The 21,822-nt window shown below is 42.2% G+C and overlaps 1 protein-coding gene across 1 annotated transcript; it reads right to left on the bottom strand.

The window, feature by feature from the left end:
• Positions 1–3,617: 3,617 nt before the first annotated feature.
• Positions 3,618–16,177, bottom strand: lancl1 (LanC antibiotic synthetase component C-like 1 (bacterial)). The gene is made up of 10 exons (XM_042079988.1): positions 16,057–16,177; positions 15,569–15,668; positions 15,157–15,274; positions 14,644–14,848; positions 13,225–13,372; positions 12,663–12,809; positions 10,620–10,802; positions 7,144–7,320; positions 5,832–5,904; positions 3,618–4,790 (listed from the first exon to the last, which is right to left on the bottom strand). The coding sequence occupies exons 2-10, from the start codon at positions 15,644–15,646 to the stop codon at positions 4,714–4,716; spliced, it is 1,206 nt and encodes a 401-aa protein (XP_041935922.1). The 5' UTR covers positions 15,647–15,668; positions 16,057–16,177; the 3' UTR covers positions 3,618–4,713.
• Positions 16,178–21,822: the final 5,645 nt, after the last annotated feature.

The raw sequence follows: 21,822 nt of genomic DNA, 5'->3' as shown, positions 1-21,822 counted from the left end.
ACTCCTAACCTATGTGTCTAGTTTGCATGGTGCGATATTTTTAACCCATAAGACGGTCGACTCGTCCTCTTATGGTTGGATCATGGGTGCAGTAAAAAGCTGAAGTGAAAAGTGAAAAGACTATGTTCTCTGATTTCCTCTTGTTTCATCTTTACACGCAATACATTAGGAGGGTGTGAAATTCCACTTCATGTGCCAAGCTTTGGATGCTGCTTGTTAGGCAGTTGGCCACTCTATAAACCAACATCAAAGCTTATAACTGTGTTACATTAACCAAAGAGAAAACAGGCAAGTCAACAAATCTTTCTTTGAATCTAAGCTTAATATAACACTTTAAGATTTTAGCCTACAATTCACACAGCATTTGTGGGGCCACTGATTTGTTTACAAGAATATTTATATTCTGCTGTATGTAGCGACTGCATATGTGCTATCCAGTGTCACAAGAACAGGTCTTTCATGTAACATGCCAGCTTCTGAGAGCCACTGATTTAATTGGACGCTTTTGGAGCTATCCGTGGTGCTGATGAAAAGCAAATATGGATGTTTGAGTGCAACAATGTTTCATGTTGTTGGCGGAAACAGCATAGAATAGGGGGGAAAACAACCTCGACAGTGGACACCGTGTTAGAGGGTCTGTTCGACGCGTGTTACATAATTATATGGGTAACACAGAGTAACGCAGCTTCTTTATGCATCCAAGAGGACCTAACCATCGGCGAAGTAAAGGCGATCATGGAGTTGTGTTGTGGTAATGCAATAGTTCCATCCTTTGCAGTGATGCACTTTTATAGCCTCTTTTGAAAGACTACTAGAATAGCCTACATATGTGGTCTCACTTTAATTATGTTTGTTTCGATTTTCACAGTCATTATACAGTGATAGCACGTCAATACAAAAAAAAAAAAAAAACTTTACGGACCTCTCTGTAAGCATAAGCCAGCTAGTTTGCCTCGTGACCTGTGGAACTGGAAGATGCGTCCTTAAACAATATCAATGTACTTTGCATATATCTGTGTGGTTTATCAGCTACGCTATTATGAGCCCACGTGTGCGACCATACAATGCTTTAAAACTACTATAAAGCAACTTCGAATTAGCCTCTGAGTGCATTTCCAAAAAGGCACACGTGCACGCGCGCGTAGGCTACAGTATACGTCTTCAACGCTCAACACAAGTGTTTATTGCCACCTAAAGTTAGTTGTAACAGAGAATTGACAGAGACAATCAACTCAACTAGCCATCATGTAGAAGCAATGCAGTGACGGACAAAATGACAGTGGAGTTCGCAGCCTGACCCCTTCCCGTTTCTCCGTGTTCCGGTCTGGAAGAAGTGGTGCAGGGGCCGCGCCCCTGAGCAGATGAGTCCTATATTTAGGATCTTCGTCTTCTGTCGTGTCGTGTTTCTTCAGAGGTATTCTGAACAGGTCGCTAGCTTCTCAAGGGGTTGGCGACATGTCTGTCACTCCCACCCACACTCAACCCTTGTCCAGAAGCCTTGGCCTCCCCCCCCCCCCCCCCCCCCCCCCACACACACACACACACACACACATACTCTCACATACTCTCACATTCACACACAGTTGGCTCTTTGTTATTAAACCTACAACACATATTTAGTTTCTAAAGGTGAAAAGATTTATAACAAGCTTTTAATAACTTTCAACATTTCAGAGAAGTTGAGATGAGATATTGAGAAATTACACTTGAACGTGAAAACATGTGTTTAGTGCCAGCTCCAATCAGTTATTAATTGGTTGTAGGCTAATAGAGATGTAAATGAGAAACAAAATACCACTGCTATCACTGATCATATATTTCTAGAAAAAGGTCACGATCTCTCAAAAATATTTAACATGAATTGAAAACGTGTGACTGTTTGTCAAATGATCTCACAAGACTTTCAATCAAGTGTCTACTTTTCACCTGACTTACATCACATTTCATGTCAATCATTTTTGCTGCAAAACAGTGGAACAGACATCAAAACAGTTGTCTAATGATCTGATGGTTTTTTGATGATTCCAAACGTTTCAAGTATGGGACACTATCTGGACGCTATCTTTTTTATCCATGGCACCTCTGATATAACCTGACCCTAGCCAGATGAATTTCGCTCCGCCTAGCTCCACTCATCCATCTGGAACCGATCCATTGGAATGGTGTTTCAGAAGGCTGGGCCTAATCAAAAAATGCTTGCATATGATTGAATAAGCCACTTGTCCGTCATCTATTGACGTGCTACTTCAACCACTCACATCGAAGCCAACCCGTGACGCTGATAACAGTCTCACGGTCGCTTCTCCACTACGTCACATCTATGAAACTCCCGCCCTGCGTCCTGATTGGCTGAACCATAAAGTCGGTTGCAGAAATCACTCTCAATGGAAGAAGAATGGTCCCAGATGGATGTGAGTGAAGCTAGGCGGAACGAAATTCATCTGGCGAGGGTCAGGTTACCTCTGATATACATTCTTTTCATTTCACCCTCAGCCTCTTATGTTTCTGCCATCTTTTACTACTTTGAAGTTTAGTAGTATGATGGGTCCATATTTTACCATTATACTATACTATTGTTATTATTGTGATGAGATGGTGACCACAAGTTTTTAATTCAGTTACAAGTTTTAATTCTGACATCGAAAAACATGTCAACTGAAATGGGCATATTAACATTTAGTCCATGATACAACATAACTCGAGAGGATATCCATTTTGGTTAGAACCGATTTAGAATAATTTTGTGTAGCTGATGTTTGAATTGATATAAAAAAGTGGCACTGGTAAATTCAGTGATGAAAATATTCCACTGCACCACACCACTAGCCTGGGTGTTCCCATGCTGCCTTGCGCGCGATTTGATTCACGCTGCTAAGGCAGCCTGGAGACCATGGAGCAAATTTTCGCCTGAGATAGGGAACCAATCACAGAACAGGGGGGAAAGCAAGACGATGATGAGCTATGCACAGACGCATTTGATAGACATCCGTGGCACCCAATAAACGGATCTGGGCATTTTTTTCTAATACGAGAAAATGAACGTTTGGTTCCCAGACCACGTCTCATTGAGAAGTGGTGGCGCTAGCCAGGCTACCACACCACAGCATTCACTCCGAGAAACCCAGGTCTGCAGAGCATCCCCCGAGACATCCTGGTCTGAGATGATCATGTGGCAGGCTTCGCTTGGTTCACATCTTGTCAAAAGTGCCATTTCTGCCTCTCAAGCGCAGATTAGTGCCGTGCAGATAAGCAGTGCCACTTTGTGGAAAAGCTCTGCTACTACAGGCTTGCTATGCTACTTTAACTGACCCAAAGGTGGAACTCCTTACTTTATGCAGAATGTCATTTCATGACTTAATGCATGCAGGGCTCCATTAGACATTTAAATTCAATCTCTGTCTTTCTATAAAATTGTTCTGGTACTTTCCCCTAAATAACAGTAGAGGAAACTAGAGGAAAGGAACGACACCACTGAAAAGCCTGAAAAGTTGTGGGTTCTACCGTTGTGTTCTTGAGCAAGGCATTTAACCCCGAGTTGCTCTGGGGAGAATTGCTAAATTAATAAATCTAAATCAAGTAAACATTGTCAACGGTGCATAAAAAGTGGAAGACAGATGGACAGACGTAAAAATATTATTTTATTATTGAGCTAATGGAGATGTAAGAAACAAAGGTCAGGCAATGTTGCACCTACATGGTCTAGCTCAGTGAACAGGTTTACAGTTACACTGTTTAGTACTTATTTACAAGTCATATTAATGCCATAAAAAAGAAACTGCCTGTGTAAATAGCAGGCATGACAAATTCAAATAAAAAAATCATACATAGCCATGCTAAGTGAATAAAGGACTTAGAAAAAAGAGATCAATAAGGGGAAAAAAAAACAGAGTCATTATGAATTGCGCAAGTGACGTTCAATCCCACTGGCTATATCCACATACAATACTGACACCGAAACATTTTTTTTTCCTTTTTGCTTGTAAGCAACATACATATAAAAATGAATGGGCAGCACATTTTATGCACACAATTAGGTACCATACATGAATTTGATTCCTAACACCACTACTTATGCCTTTGTTCAGTCACACCTTGATGACAAGCAGACAGAATTGCAACATTCTCTCCCCCTTCCCCACACATTTCCTTAAGACAACTCTTAATTCAAAGTAATATTCTTTTTTTCCTTTTTTTATGAAACCTATGATGCCGGCGGACACTTACAAGCTTTTAGCATGCAAACCAACACGGCAAGTGCAAAGGGTGTTCGCCTACAGATCACTGTTCTCTTACACGGTTTCTCTTAAATCCTTGGAAGCTTTGGAGCAGTCCAATGACTATTCATACACCTATGGGCAATAGGCATGAGTTCAAGACCAGACTATAGAAAATTATACCAGGACTTGGACATATATTGAGACTTCTGTGGGTTCACACTGACTTGCACATCACGTTACCATGTGTGGTCACAGAATGTGTGTGTGTAGTGATGTAAGTTGTTTTGTCATCTCTGTGTTTCATGCCAATTCTTTTTTTTTTTTTGGAAAAAAAAAAAGAAAAATTTTAAAGCATGTAGCCATGACAACTAATGTGTGTCAAGACTTTAGAGTTCTCATGTGCAAGCAGAAAGAGAGAGAGAGAGACGTGAAAGAGCCTTCCAAAACATGGTAGTTGAAGTAGCCTTGGACTCGATGAAGGTGGCCATGGATACCTTTATATCTCAAAGGCTGGGAACTTTGACCTCATAGGCTGAAGCAGGTCAGCCAGGAAGTAAATAGTGCCTGCCATGCCTGTGTAGAAAAGAAAAGAGTGTCAGCATAATAAATCACACTTGTAGCAAAAGCCTTGACACAAGCTACACATCAGGATCATTGGCACTTGAACACAGTGCAGTTCATCTACCTAACCTCACTTATAGTATGAAGTGAAATTCCTAACAATGGCACTGCACACAAGGAACACTTGATATTGCACTTTAACGTTGTTAGGATCACGGTCCAATAGGATTGTGATCTTTTTAAATCAATGTATGACTAACTGGGTACCGTCTTAGCACTAAGTGGCGTTGCATATTGACACTACGGGGCATAGATTGTGTGTTCTAATTTAGAGAACTCTTCTTAACAAACAGGAACTTATCTAAACCTTTAATAACCTCATCTTACTTAAATATGCTGTCTGTGAAAGGTTGTAATTTTTGATTAACATTTAATCAAACTACACCCCTACACACGAGATGATGCAGATGAAGTGCCTTGTCCAAGGGCACGACGCACAACATCAAGTGACCATCTGGGATTCATATCGGCAATCTTCCGATAGCCAGCCTAACCCCCTAGCTATGCATATCAGCTATGCATACTGGACTACTGCCTCTCTAAGCAAAAATGCACTGATCCAGCACATACCTCATCAATACAACAATCTGATGTCATTTAAAAGAAGGGAATATTAAACAGACTGGAGAACAGCTCTTAACTTATGCATTTCTTTTACACGATGCTCACACTGGCGAAGATCAGGGGGCTAAGTATTTAAAATAAACGACGTAATACAGGCAATTAAGGCCTCAGTAGCCCACAACCTCATTTCTGCAAGCTTGTGCGTAATTGCTCACTAATGGCAAAGACTCCTGCCAGTAAGTGCTAAACTAATCTGCGACCTGAGTAAATCAAAATTAGGGTGATGAACAATAAAAAGGCAGTAATTAGGAGGCAGCAAAGTTTAATTACCCATAATTAGCAAGGGAGGCACATTTATTAAAAAAAGTGCGGATTATAATGAGGCATCATCAACTTAATGAATTGGCATGGATTTTCGGTCGGTTTTACCTTCAAAGAGAGAGAATGGAGTGTCTGGAGTTCGGCAGCCATGTTTGCCATAATTCATGCACCAGTCCGCAAACTGCAGGAGGAGACAGACGCTATTAGTCATCAGGCAACTTTCCAACAACCTTGAGGGAATTATCCCTCGCCTCAAACCCAATCAACAACGTCATCAGACTGTTTGTGACAAGACACATATCTGGAGTACATTTCAGAAGTGAACACAGCTTGAAGGGAACACTGTGAGAAATATTTTGTTATTACAGTAACTGTTATCACATTCAAAGGTTCGTCTGATTCAATTTAATCAAAGTTGAACGTCAAGAAAGGTCACACACGCTTTGCTGCTCAAAAGCAGGCCACCATCCCTCAAAAACAAACACACACATACACACACACACACACACACAGAGTACATGTAAACACACACACACACACACACACACACACACAGAGAGTACATGTAAACACACACAGAGACACACACACACACACACAGATCCCCATCGAAAACACAATCCCAATGGAAAGCAGTGCAGAACAAAGCTGAGTGTGAGTGTGAGTGTGAGAGTATGCTTGCAGCCTTGGCCCGTGTGGAGTAGGCGCGTCTATTTTGGGGGACGGATATAAATACCCTCCGCCCGATGAAACTACCCTCGAGGGCGCCTGCTGCCACTTGGAGGGCCTCCAGGCGGTGCATGGGGACCAAATGACACCCCCCCCCCCCACAAGCAACCATCCCCCGCCTTCCAACCAACCCCCCCAGCTGCCTGCCCCCTCCTCTGATGCCAGAGAGAGAGCGGCTTCCAATCGTCTATGTAAATAAGAGATGGACATTCCTGCGGAATCAGACGTATTCAAATTGTGGTATAATTTTCCATTTAGGCCTGGGCGGCGGCCAGAGCCTGCAGGAGGCAGCGCTTGGCTGCACAGCAACAGCGGTGTGGTGTGCCTGTGTGTGCCCTCGAGAAGCACCAATGCACTTCTCACAGCAATCACCATGGACCTGTCTAGGACACTGGCCAACACCTTCTGGAAAAAACAAAACAAAAAAAACACCCTCCCCCCCACCTCTCCTGCCCAACACATTTGAGACTAGTATGGCACATTGCCTTGGCAGGACTGCAAGCATAGCCAGTAAATGGCAATGCATTGCATAACTTGGATACACACCATTTACTTCCAAAATGTCCCTCTCTATCCAAATGGCACATTTTGGAGACAAGCATAAAACTAGAATAGGACATAAAACTAGAATAGAAAAAGAAACCAACTGTTCGCCGTTTTTCATGTGGGTATCTCTCTCTCTCCCTCTTACCATGCAGGCGCGGTAGAGGTGCTTAGCCTCGCGGGTGACCTTGAAGAGCGCCAGGAAGCCGTAGGCGTTGCCCGCGGCGCCGTGGCACAGGCCGTAGCCCTTCTTGAGTAGGCCACGCTGCCACAGCACCTCTGCGCACTGGGAAGCGTCCTCCAGGTACTGCTTCACTCCGAACACCTGCAGAGATGAGAGGGATAGATAGAGAGAGAGAGAGAGAGAGAGAGAGAGAGAGAGAGAGAGGGAGAGGGAGAGAGAGAGAGAGAGGGAGGGAGAGAGGGGGGAGAGAGAGAGGTGAGAGAGAGAGGGAGAGGGAGGGAGAGGGAGGGAGAGAGAGAGAGGGAGAGAGAGGGAGGGAGGAGGGAGAGAGAGAGAGAGAGAGAGGGAGGGAGAGAGGGGGGAGAGAGAGAGGTGAGAGAGAGAGGGAGAGGGAGGGAGAGAGAGAGAGAGGGGGAGAGAGAGAGAGAGAGGGGGAGGGGGGGAGAGGGATAGAGAGAGGGGGGAGCTCTGGTGATGGCTGGTTTACACAAAAATCTGGCAGTGACTGTAACAGCAAAAAATAAGCTTTTCCTTTCATTTCTGATTTCTGATGACATAAAACACACACACACACACACACACACACACACACACACACACTTATCAAAGAAACATCTACAGAGCTATAAAATGTACCAAAAGGTTTATGTAAAATTGTCAGACATTTCAGATGAACTTATTCTGCACCTCTGACTGTTTCCATTCAAGAAAATTGTAGAGAACATCCAGAAGACTCTACCTTAGTGTATAGATACAGACAATATAAGTATAAGTATAAGTACTCTTTTGATCCCGTGAGGGAAATTTGGTCTCTGCATTTATCCCAATCTGTGAATTAGTGAAACACACTCAGCACACAGTGAACACACAGTGAGGTGAAGCACACACTAATCCCGACGCAGTGAGCTGCCTGCATCAACAGCGGCGCTCGGGGAGCAGTGAGGGGGTTAGGTGCCTTGCTCAAGGGCACTTCAGCCGTGGATGTGGGCATGGGAGAGCAGTGGTCAACCACTTCCCCCGCCACCTTTTTCCTACTGGTCAGGGATCAAACCAGCAACCCCTTAGTTACAAGCCCGAAGCCCTAACCAGTAGGCCACGGCTGCCCCCCTACAATAATACCTATCAGGTAAAAGGCAAAAGCATCCAAGCACAATGAGAAAACTAAATGATGAATGAACAATCATTTTTTATAATTCATAATTCAATTTTGTTTCTCAAACTACAGGAACAGTAACTACACACTCTGCTTTCTACCATCTGAATCACATTTAAAAGTCACCATGTGTTTGAATTTCAGTTCTCAGTGACAGCCACCAGGTGGCAGTAACGCGTTCCAAGTCATTGGTCACAGTGACTGAGTTTCCATGCAACTCATTTGGATATTTTAAGTGCATTCGTGAAAATTACACTAAAATGCAGGTCTGTATACCTTTCCATCAGCTGTGCTCTGTGAATTACAAACAGAAATCTCAGGCTGTCTAGGGAACTTTGTCGGAAACACTAAATTGTGAATAAACTAGTTCTCTAGTCAACAGTTGCATAACTTATCGTGCCTAAATTTCTTAATTTAGATTTGTATGCTATATTGTATGCTGAAGGCCTTTGTTTGCTCCAAATCTGTCACCTGCTCTCATTGATAGCCTTATCATGTGAAGAACAGAAAGTATGCACATACGTACACGTATGACTTATGACAGTTGATTATACACATACATATATGACTTTTGATTTATGACTGCTGTTTCAGACATAACAACAGCTGGTGAAGAACACAAGCAATAATCTAGTGAAATTAACAATTAAGTGGGTCTGGTTTAATTAATATAGACAACATATTTGATTAATTTATGAAAAATACCCTTTCAATAATAGATCCAGAGCTTGCTAAGATTATTTTCATAACCAAAACCATAGCAGCATCACAATGGTAGTATCATGCTCTTCCAGAGAGTTTAGGGAAGTTTTGTATCAACAAACCTGTTGATTCTGCAGTAATAATTGGTGTGTTTTTAATAGTAATACAAATCTATTAAAGTTTCTATTATCTGTAATGTAATGGTTTGAATTCAATGAAAATGCTTTCACCGGGTTTGTATTCATGTAATTCAATGAAATATATTTAATTTTTCATGGGACCATGACTTCTTTGGGAAAGGATTGAATACTTCTTTTAATCAATTAAATGAACACTAAATGAATTAACATTGGTACTTAAACCCGAACAGTCATAGCAGCCGCTGAATAAAATAAACACATTTTTGTGAGAAATGATTCGAATTTCATAAATGATAGGACACAGATGCACAGGAGTCATTTTGTTTGAGTTTTCCTCTGGGGGACCAGCTGCTTGGGCATATTTCACACCTCTCCCTGCACAAACCCACCCGACTGATCTCATCACATCATCATTAAGCTCTTCATTAGATGAACTACTCCGGCTGTATTCAGCTAATCAAGAACCAGGTGAGGTGTTATACTGTGCTGCTGCACTCCAGAGAACTCGTGGAAGTTGGATATTTCCTTGAAGTTGGGGTAGACCAATTTTCCCTGATTTTATAGAAGGTTGGAGGAGGTGGGGGGGGGGGTCGGGAAATCGGTGATGGTGGAAAATGACAATTTCTGAGTTTGCTTGGAATGGAACCGAAGCCCAAAATGAATTCCAATAGCCCAAAGAGAATAAAGAGGAATAAATCGCTTATTGGAGAAAGTGATTATATAAGCAAAATAAAAAAACATTTATTTGCCAAGCACAAACTGCAACTGTCAAACATAGATCTGTCAATACACTGACAGGTCAGATTACAAAAGAGACTGACAAATCTAATGGTGTGCTCAGTCTGTCTGATTCTGACTTAAAGCCCTCAAACTGCTACTATTATTAAAAAGAACTGTTGCTTGCATAGTGCTGCTTTATCCTGGAAAATCCAGACCAAAATCTAAAAGATTAAGGGTCTGGGTACGAGTAATGAAAATGGCCCAACTCGAGGGGTGGCACCCAGCATGCATTTGAAAATATCACTGCACGCAATTGGATAACACTATGACCAATGTTTACTGACTGATTCCGGACTTCGGTGTTGCAGCGCTGTCGTCATCTGTTTAGCTCGCCTCTGGCCCGCCTATATCAGATACACCGATGTGATTGGTGCAGCTCGGCTACATGGGCATAGGTAACGAACATCATTACTTTTCGCCAGAGTCGCTCGCTGAACAAATTCAAATTGTGCTCTCGCGAGAACTCTGGATTTCCAGGGTAGTGCTGCTTGGTGACAGCTTCACTTTAATCAACCTACACTTTAGTAATGCATGCATACCACAGGCTGCAGCCTCTACCTTGTAATCTGATATCTTTTAAAAAATAAATAAATCAAAAAATCAAACTACAAAGATTTGTTTTTCTCCTCGGCCTCTTTTCTCTATTCTCTTGCCTTCAGACTCACCTTGTAGGCCTGCAGCAGCATGTACATGACCCCCGGGGAGCCGTGGCACCAGTGCACCAGGAGGTCGCGCTCGTCGCCCACGCAAGGCGGGTAGTTGCCCGATGGGAACTTCAGCTGGCACACAAAATCCACGCTGGGCTTGACCAGCGTCGTCAGTCTCTCCTGGCCCACCACGAAGCCTGGCTACAGTGCGCGCGCACACGCGCACACACACACACACACACACACACACACACACGCACACGCACACGCACACACACACACACACACACACACACGCACACACACACACACACACACACACACACACGCACACAAACACACGCACACAGAGAGGAGTGTTAGGAATGCAGGATAGCTATGGCAACAACAAGGCTCTTTGGTGTTTAAGAGTGTGTTTCTTTCTACAGGAGATTTGAAGTTTTCTTAGTCACCACTCTCCACTCTTTGCTACAGGGAGAACTGATGGGAGATAAGTTTTAAATTCCGCAGCGGAGCTACCCTGAAGCTCCATCAAAGTCACCTTAGGGGGCTTCAAAAGAACAGCACCAATAGCCCATGATCTGCAGCTCTCTTAGAAAAATCCATGTTTTTGAAGCAAATGAGTCATCTGAGTGGTTTTCTTAGACCACTCGAGTGGTCCTAGCTCACATTTGGGTTCTTTTAGCCCCGACATCCCATTCGCTGCTCTGATGGGTCTTTTTTTTCCAGAGCACCTGAGATCAACTGAGGCCAAACTCAGAAAGATGTTATCAACATGACTGTCAAGAGGTAGACAGAACGCTTTGAGTGCTTCTCCAACTTAGCCGAACGCTCCCAAGATGATTCACAGTTCATGCCTACCAGCCAGGGAGCTGACACGCAAAGCGCTTCTCCCTACCCACTGGGAACAGCTAGTGCTCCAGCCTCTCCTTAAAATGCACTTTTACACACGCAATGAGAGTGCAATGTGCAGCTCAACTCCAACTTGGACTTTGTTCAGTAGCCAAACTACTGGCGCTCATAACACACAAGGACTCTTCCACAGTTTGAGACATATCATCAACCTTTCAGGCCATGCCTCTTGCAATTTGTAAAGTAATACAGGAGCCATAGGAACAGGCTTCACTCAGTCTCTTTAGTTTCTTAGTGCTGGACTGAACTTATAACTAAGTAAAAGAAGAAGGAAAAGGCCACACTTGGCAGTTCTGTGTTCTGGGTAGAAACACGCAACAAAAGTGAGAGAAAACCTTTCACAGCATGACATTGCTGTCTATATCGCCACAGACAACAGTTACACTGTAGTATGTCAGCAAGCATCTATCGATGTCAATCGCTAGGCTCTGGCGTTGCTCAAGGTTTTGGCACATGCCTTTTCAGGGTTTCAGCTCATCAACTCCGTAGTGTTGCTTTAAGTGAGTAGGTCATTTTCCATATTATGTTTAGCTTATGTTACTAGTAACAAGTGACAGTTGAGCTAAGCGGATGGTTTAGGTCAAAATACTAGTGGGCCAACACGTTGAAATCCTCGTTGAAATGACATACAGTATGTGTAGCCTGACCCACATCAAAATGTAGGGTCTGGGAACTTACCATTGGCAATGCTACAACGCTACGCTACAACTCCCATGCATTTTCCCACCAGCGGAGCTAGTTGGCTAGTTGATCAAACTTTTGCCAATTTAAAATAAAGCTTAACTTGAAAGACCGCTGTTCGCCAGCAGCAGCATCCATCTTCATTGTTTTCAAGTAGCAGGGAATTCACACGGAACCGCCACCGACTCTATACACAATGTGATTGGCCTGATTGAAGTTTCAATTTTCCAGCTCGCAAGCCAACAGAGAGTTGCTAGACTACCTTGACTGCAAATTACATTTGCTGCCGCTAGGGTGCGTCTAGATTTCTAGGCTAACATATGTGTGTAATGGTTATACATCTCATAGGATTTGTTTTCACCATGTTGATTATTCTCGTTAACTTGTTTTTTAAATTCTCTTTCTTGTTGTACTGTCCATATCGAGAAACGGCCATGATGACAACCTGCTGAGCCAATCAGACGGTACCTGCATGAGGAAGTAGTAGATGCCAGCCAGGCCATGGGCGGCGCCAACGTACTGCTCCTGGTACCACTCGTACATGAGAGGGCTCTGCTCCTGGGTGCGGTTGCGCTTCGCCAAACTCTCGCCCGAGGCCAGAACCGCGTCACAGATCTAACCCAGAGATATATCAAAAACACACACACACACACACACACACCCAGCAAAGAGGAATAGGGTTATTAAAGCTGTGATGTATACTCTTTCTTTGAGGTTTCAATAGTTCTACTGCACATCATCAGCACCTAGAAAAAAGAAGGGCTGTGCACAGGGATTTTGAACTTTGAAGGAATAGGGTTAACTTTACTTTTTGTCACTTAATGTTGTGTCCATCATATCTATCTCGTGTCAATCCATGATTTTGGTAATTTTTTTATGTTACAAAAAAAATGCTACCCGGGGCCAATTCTAATATACACAAAACAACAATGAGAAGTGCAAGAAGCATGCCGAGTAAACATGTACAAGTGTAGAATCTCAATGTTGATGTGAGGTGTTGCTTCAGGTGTGCCAGGTGTCCGGGGCTCACCTGTTGGATGTACTGCATAGGGATCTTCTCCTGGCCGAACTGCTGGTTGATGAAGACCAGAGAGTACAGGTAGCCCACACGGCCATACAGCAGCTCGTCAGGCAGGTTCCCAACGCCCTTCACCACACTCTGGTGCAGCTGCAGCAGCCTGGGCGTACACACACACACACACACACACACACACACAAAACACAGAGAGACACACTGAAAACCAAATCCTTTCTGAGTCTATGGGCTAAACAAGGACACTTTTCCTCAGGGGACCTGGTGACCTTGTTTTGCAGTGACTGGCTATACATTATCTATTGCATTTGATTCACAAAACGTTGACACTGGCAGTTGAAAATGAGTCAGACAAAGCACATGGGAAATTTGCTTGGTGTTAAAATAGACGGGGTAAATTCAGCATTAGAGACTTGCATGAAACGAATCATACAGACATATATGAATCCCCTACAGCAATTTATGGCCAAATGACCACAATATCAACTGTGATCAATCATCAACCATCTCTCAAGGTGGTAAGGTGACAGAGGTCAAGAAGTTCACATAACACAATTATAAAAGTATAATAAGCAGTGAAATGCTTACATACCTTTCCGGCTGTACACAATTTGTGGATAAGATGATCAATAAAAACAACCTAAACAGCAGTCCAGGGTTCCTACACATTTTCCATTTCAAAATTCCATACTTTTTCCATACTCAAATGTTCAAACTTCTCGGTACATTTTTCTGACCATATTCTAGACATTGTCAATGGAGTGTTCTACTAGCATTGTAAATAGCTGTATAATAATGTTTATTATTAACTTGTTAGCCCTCAGAAAACACTTGCCCATTGTTGAATACTTTTCGTTGGGGAAGTGCTGAGTTAGAAGGTGCACTCACATTTGATACAGCATAGCCTACATATGTTGGAGACTAGTGCACTAATGGCAGAGGCCTCAGAAATCACCGTAAACAGTATTATTTGTTTGCAATAACAGTTTATCAGATAATGCAGTATCCATGTCTTGGTAACTTTTACAAAATCAAAAAAGTCTACTACTGAAAATAGCAGAGATACGCAAACAAACCAGTGCACAATGGTGTAGAGCATGTGCATAGAACAGGGGTTCTCGATTTGGTTTTGGTACCAGGGTCTCCTTGTGGGAGAGATTTTTTTCTGAGGACCCCCATTCAATTGTATATTGATGTGGACTGACAACTTAAGCTACACAACAGTAGGAATGGTTCATTATGACCTGAGTAAAGTGATTAGAACTGTAGATGCAATAGTCTGGAAACACAAATATTTCTCCATACCCTTGTTTCTTTTTTCCATACTTATTCAGACCTGGAAATTACTAAAATCAAATTCCATACTTTTCCAGGTTTTCCATACTGCGTAGGAACCCTGGCAGTCATGTGACTCACCTGTTGACGCACTCGTCGGCCTCCTGGTTCCTCTGCAGGCGGTGGTAGACCACAGCAGCGATGGCCAGCGGTCCGGCGTCACCACACAGGAAGGTGATCCAGCGGCCAGTCAGGCTCAAGCTGCGGCTCACGTAGTCCAGCGCCCTCTGCAGGTAAGAGGGCTCGCCAAACACGCCGTGCAGGTGCAGATAGAGCAGCGCAATGCCTGTGTGTGTGTGTGTGTGTGTGAGAGTTTGTGTGTGTGTGTGTGCCAGGAGAGAGAGAGAGAGAGAGAGAGAAGAAAGTTTCAGAAAGGGGGAGTGTATTTGCATAGCACTTATTAGGAAGCTGTATACTGAGTTCTGTAAATTAGTGAACACTTATGATTAAAAAACAAACAAACAATTAATTAAAACAAATTAACTTAAGCAAAAACTCTTTTTGTATTGACAGAGTAGTTGTTCGATTTATTTGACTAATTGTTTATGGATGTCTATAAAGTCCAAATTGTATGCAGAAACATGTTGTCTTTACCGGCCCATCCTGTGTAGCCTGTGCAGTCCCTGGGATCGGCCGACTTCAGGCCCTTTTCCATGGCCGTCAGAAGGTCATTGATCTTATGTGTGATTCGGCCAGCAAAGGATGCCGTTAGCTGGAGACAGAAAAACAGCACATGCAATTTGATACACTGCACAATATGTGCCTCTTAGGTGTTTCTCACCTTTCCTGAACTATCTGGACTCAGGACGACATAATATGCTCTAAATATGAATGAAGGGCTTTTACAACAAAAGTAGGAAATGTTGATTAACTGTCTTGCCGTTTTTGAGGATGCTTATACTTTGTCTCAAGCATGTTGACAGATCAGATGATGGCAAATTGTGCAGTCACTTTGTTGCCTCTAAAGGAGAACAATGACGTTACGGTACATTGACGACAAACTTACGTTTCCTTGAGCGTCAAACAAGGTTTGGGTGCCATCGTAATCTTTGTAGGGGTTCTTCAAAGCGCGCTCGTCAGGCATTTTCTGCTTTCTGGGTCAGACGCTGGAGAATCGAGACAGGAGACAGACAAATGATGATGCAGAATGCAGGATGCTCAGCATCTGGATGCTGAAGTGACATTTGAGAAGTCTAATTTACTCAATAAGACAACATGCAGACATGAACAACTAGCTGATGCTACATGATTTAAGCCAGCATTAGCAAGCTAGCTGCCAAGTGGCAAACGTGATCAAGTTAGCAAGCTGGCAAGTCTGTCAAAAATGGATCCATTGAAACGCCCCCCTTAGCTATTGAAGCTACAGGGTCTCTTTCTGAATACACCGGGTCGCTGATATCAATATTTGAGCATTCACTGATATAGTTCCGCGTTTCAACTAATCATATATCCTACATAAGTTTCAACATAATGGAATATTTAAAGCAAACATACCAATGCTTAGTGCTACCTGCCGCACTGTTGTTGAATCTGCTCTTTCTTCGTGCGTTTTACCGCTATCCAAAACTGTATACGCTATGTGTATTAGTGACATCAAGTGGTCGGGAGGCGCACGGGAGCCAGGCAGGTCCCGTAACCAGCGTGTTGAACGTGTCACTGACCTCAGGTAAAGTAGCCTATAGCCTCAGAAATGTACCCTACATAATCTAGTATTTAACGTAAAACGTATCAAAGTTGTTAACTTTGCGTAAGCGTAGGGTACTGTAGCCGACAAAGATTAAATGTCACTGTTTCATAAAAAAAGAAAACGGGTAGCTTGCCTTGCCTTCCCACCCAAGGATGAACTTGCTGACAAACATGATTGAGGTGATCATCACTAGCAGAATATGCTAGGAAAATATCAGATTTCCCCCTACGTGTTAACAAGGAAGAAAAAATTGAATAGGATGGTTGGTCGTCGGTACACATTTTGCTAAAACACTTATAAAGACGCTTTCCGTTATGATGAAGCCATGCATGTTTTGGGTGCTGCCACACGTGCAAAATCAACCCCCCTTTTGCGCCAGTATTGTCCCATCCATAGATGGAAATCGGCCTTTGTTAGCAAGCAAGCAATGATGTGAAATCAGTGACAATAGGCCTACCTAACTCAAAAGTAGGCAAGCCTGTTTTGAGTGTAAGGATTAAAAAGGAGTAGCCTTAGGAGTAAAAAGTGGCCTATAGGCTACATATTTTCTGTAAAATGTAGGGGAGTAAAAGTAAAAAGTTGTCAAAAATAAATGGCTTAGGCCTACTCAAGTTAAGTAGGCCTACAGAAACCTGAAAACTAAGTAGCCTAGGCTGTTTGTACATTATGTATAATATACATCTTGTTCATGAAGAAAAATAAGTCTTACACACTTAAAGCAACTTAATGCCTAGTTTTTACCTTAAGAAACACTTTTTAAATTGACCTTAAAACAGCTTCAAACTTATTTTGAAGGAAGTTACTGAAGCCTTTCGGGAGAATGCCAATGTCATTATCATTATCACTCTGCTCTGAAGATCTGCACTACTTTGGTGTAACGAGCATGACCTCTGTACTCTTTAAGTGTCATTTTCCAACATGCTGGGCAAAGATGTGCCATATGTGCATATTGATGCCAAAAAATAAATAAGCAATTCTTACATCTTATTGCTTTTAAATAAAGGCCTCAAAAAATACCTTTTGATTTGGGTATACTGACAGATTTTAGGTGGTAGAAAGAATAGCCATTGCATGTGAAGTGATCCTTTTTGTCATTTTTTAACACTTTTTTGTCATTTTGGGGTTATGGAAACTTTCTTTGCATAATGAATCGCTGCATGGGTCATTATGAGTGGCCTCTAATCAGTGCTTGTTTTAAAGTTACAGCAATGACAGCACTGAGCTATGAAGAGATACAGTAGCCTATAGCAATTCAGTAGCAAAGAGAGTTGAAGAAAAAGCAAATGTATTCATCAAGTGCAAAGACATTTCTTCCTTCCTTGCGGTTACGGAAAGGCTATCAGCTTACGCAGTGAGTGGTGAAGTCATCTGATTAACCCGAGGTACACCCATCAGGATTGGAAAGAATCCCCAATGGAGCATGGCCAGACCCTATTCACCCAATCTGTTCACAGGCTATGGGTCACCATTTTAGAAATGGCTAAAAAAAAAGAAGAAAACAATTGCAGCAACTGCAGAAACACCATAATGAAATGAAATCTACCTGGATGTAAACATCCGGTTGAAGAGCATTTGCACTGCTGCCTTCTGAGTACTGTGGAGGGCCATGACAGAACGGGGGGGGGGGGGGGGGGGGGTTAGGCAGCTGGAGCGGGAAGAAAAAAGATGCACTCTTAAAACAAATGTGTTGAAAATAACACAATGCGTGTTACACATCTCTATGTTCAGATAGGGACAACACAGTTTGTGCTGTTTCTAACACAAGCTTTTGTTATACTGTGTACACTCTTAAAACAAATGTGTTAAAAGATAACACAACTTGTGTTGTTTTTTGTTAACACATCTTTATGTCCAGATAGGGACAACACAGTTTGTGTTGTTTCTAACACATTCGTTTTAAGAGTGTGTGCTCTCAGGGCTCTGTGTGTGGATGTCCTGAAAGAATACAGGCTAGAGGCTCTACTTAAAGTAAATAAATATTGACATATATCAACAGACAACAAACAGAATCACAGACTGCAACATTAACTATTTGCATAATGTCAGGATATAAAATGTAAGGGTAGCGTAATTTTGAAGGTCCACATTTCTGCCTCAACTCTTTTGTTGATGGACGGTTATAACAGTTATATAATAGTCCAACTAGTCTCCTCAGGACCTGTACATACAGTAATACCATAAAATAGGCTACATGATACTCGATTTTGCTGCTGTGAAAATAAATGGTTAAAAAAAAATTCACAGCAAACACATGACGTTCTACTGACTTTAAGTAACGTTAGCCTATAGTTCTCCTGTGGTTAGTTTTTCAATAACCTTCTGTGTATGTTTCGAGAACGTTAGCTCCAGGCAGAGGAACCATCACGCAGAGGAACATTCTCCTAATGTTCTCGGGAACTAAAAATGCAAACGTTATGGTTGCATTGTGCTTTTCACACAACTACTGTGCTTTTCACACAACTACTGGGTTGTTGTTTTTTTGTTTTGGTATAAAGCTTTCTGCTCTGCCCTCCATCTCCACACCCTGTCTGTCTGTCTGTCTGCCTGTATCTAAAAAGAGATTCCAGAACATGGCCCACCCTGTAAAAAGGACCTCCAAAAAGGGATGTGTTATCCACTGAAAAAAAATAAAAGGGCACCTGTGCTTGTGGGGTCGGTATGTGATGTGAAATATGGTAAGGCAATTCCTTCTCTCACTCTCTCTTTCTGTCTGTCTGTCTCTCTCTCTCACAATCTAGAATACCGTACCTCTGATTTGGCAGCCTCACCTTGAGATTGGGTAAAATAAGTCAATATTCCCTCCCATTGTCATAGTCCAGCATAGACAAAATCCCTAAAATGCCATCATAGACCTTTTCAAAATTGCAAGCCAGTTCTCACAAAAACACTCAAATCTTGTTTTTTAATAAGTCCATATGGTTTGACTCTTTAATATTTTTACCCCTTTTAAAATAATATGTGGCTCAGACTGGGATCACATTCAAAGAGTTTCCAATGTTTGTTCATAATTCTTTTCACCTGCTTAGAGGCTGTGCAGTACTTGGACACAAAGGTCACTGTACTCTCTGATTTTTGATGATTCCTATATTTTTGGCTGGCCTTTACAATTGCCTGATTAATCACTGTATGGACATATCCTCTTTCTGTGAATCTTTGAGACATTTCCTTGGCTTTGACCTTAAAGTCTTCCTCAATGCTACAGATTCTTCTAAGCCTTATAAACTGACCATAAGGAATAGTTATGGTTATGGTATTAGACGCTTTTGTCCAAAGCGATAGCCAGTTAGTTACATTAGTAAAATTAGTTACATGGTCAGGGTGGAAGCTTGATGAATGAAGGATGGTGTTCCTGTCAGTTTCCTGCCTATAAATTGAGGTCTCCAATTTATTGTTATTGATCGTAATTAGTAGATCTAGGAAATAGATGCTTTTACAGCTATACTCCATAGTGAACCTCAAAGTAGGATCTGTCTCATTTATGTATTCATTAAAAAGACTCAATTCCTTTTTAGAGGTTTTTTTTTATTCACATGGTTGGTGGAACGTTACTGCAACCAAATGGAAATCTCTAAAGGTTATCCCAGGTTGCCATAAAGAAAACGTTAGAGGAACGTCGGGAGAGCATTCTGTAAACCAAAAGACATAACCAAAATCTAACATAAAATTTCCGTCAGAAAAACTTTCCTGGACATCCAAAGCAACCTTCAAGCAACGTTCCCATAACAAAAAAACTAAAAAAAACTTCCCCCTAACATTCGGTTCTTATAACCAAAAATTGTTAGCTGGGAATATGGTAGTACTTCTACTCTGGTAGGCTACTTGCGCGCACCCACTAAAAAGATCCACACATTGGGAAAGAAGACCCACCCTGTCCACCAACTAATTGGAAGCAATAAAATAACATGAAAGATGAACGATTGAGCTAAAAAAGATGAAAGATTGATCAAAAAAGATGAAAGATCATCTGAAAGATTGAGCTAAAAAAGATGACCTATTAGAAATAATATTTGAAAGATTGAGCTAAAAAAGATAACCTATCAGAAATAATATTTTTTTGTCTTGGAACATAGCCTACAACAATGCATCCTATAAGGAAACTGGCTGTTACTTTATCTTCACCGATTTCTTCATATAGTGGATTTGTGGTTCCTAGCGCAGTGCACATCATGTACAATGCATTATCATGTACAAAACACAGAGATGCGTGTCTTAGAGGTACCAAAACACTCATCTTTTGAGTGTTATAGACCTCCAGATTAAATCACCTGCTTGGAAGCTCCATTGTCGGGATGGAAATTGAAATCCCTCTTTGCGGTCGCGCTTCATTAGCCACTGTCATTATTTGCCTGATACGCCGGGATCACAGTGTAATTGTTTGATGACTAAGTGCTTATGTGTGCTCTCCCATATGTCACGTTAATCCCTCATCATGAAGTGAGTTCGCGTGCCGGCTGATCTGTCAGTGCCACTCAGGGGCGCTGATAAGGTGAGCTAGCGACCGCATTTCCAACGGATTAGCAATCGTCATGGGGATCGCAATGGGGATGGGAGCTCAGAGAGCACTGAAGGGTTCGGACATGTCGCTGCCATGGAGATGCGAGCATTCCCAAATGGTTTGCCTTCGACTTTCCACAGGGAACATACATCTGGCCCAGATGGATGAATAATATATAAATAAATAAATAGCAAGCGACTTGCTCTGAATCAGCAGGTGCTTGTTTCTCTGACACATTTTTTCTTGCATATTTGAGGCCATATTTAATATAACACCTGGTATCCTACAATACATCTCTTGAATTTCCCCAGGGGATCAATAAAGTATCTATCTATCTATCTATCTATCTATCTATACATGATATATCATACATATTTCATATGTTACTTCCCTGGTCTGGGACTTGACTATATTATTTACTGTGAAGAGGCATGTGTCTGTCATTGGAACAATGTCAGCATTGAATATATTACTTTGATACTCCAATGATAAATATTAATCTTATGTCACCATTTCCGCATGCACAGGAGGCCAGAGGGTCGGTATTGTATTAGCATTCCAGGCGTTCAGACATGACCAAGACTGTGTCCTTCACATTTCTAATGATTTGTTTCATTGCCACAATTCTGGTTGGTGCCATGCATGTAAACATATAGTAATTGACACAACCTCCTAACAGCCCCCCAGCAACCTGCAGGGACTCACACAGCTGAATCCTGGTGATGTTGTCCAAGAGAGAGAGCGAGAGTAAGATGGAGAGAGAGATATTCTGAAAACTAGGACAAGATAACGACCTTCTTGCAGATACATATACATTATTCTATGCATTCCAGCTGTCCGAGGAAGGAAGCACGGGCAATGACAGTGTTGTGAGACTCCAGTGACAAATCATGACGGACACTTCTTAGATCCGACTTTGACACAGCACCATCTCTCTCTCTCTCTCTTTCTCTCTCTCTCTCACAAACACACACACACATACACACACACACACACACAAACAAAACCCTGTGAAATATGCATAGGCTGACACTGACTATTTCTCAGACATTAATTATCATTCCCCAGCTCTCGCTGT

This window comes from Alosa sapidissima, chromosome 23 (genome assembly GCF_018492685.1).
Source record: "Alosa sapidissima isolate fAloSap1 chromosome 23, fAloSap1.pri, whole genome shotgun sequence".
NCBI lineage: Eukaryota > Metazoa > Chordata > Actinopteri > Clupeiformes > Clupeidae > Alosa > Alosa sapidissima.
The sequence above is the reverse complement of the archived record's forward strand: the minus strand, read 5'-3'. Positions and strand labels throughout refer to the sequence as shown.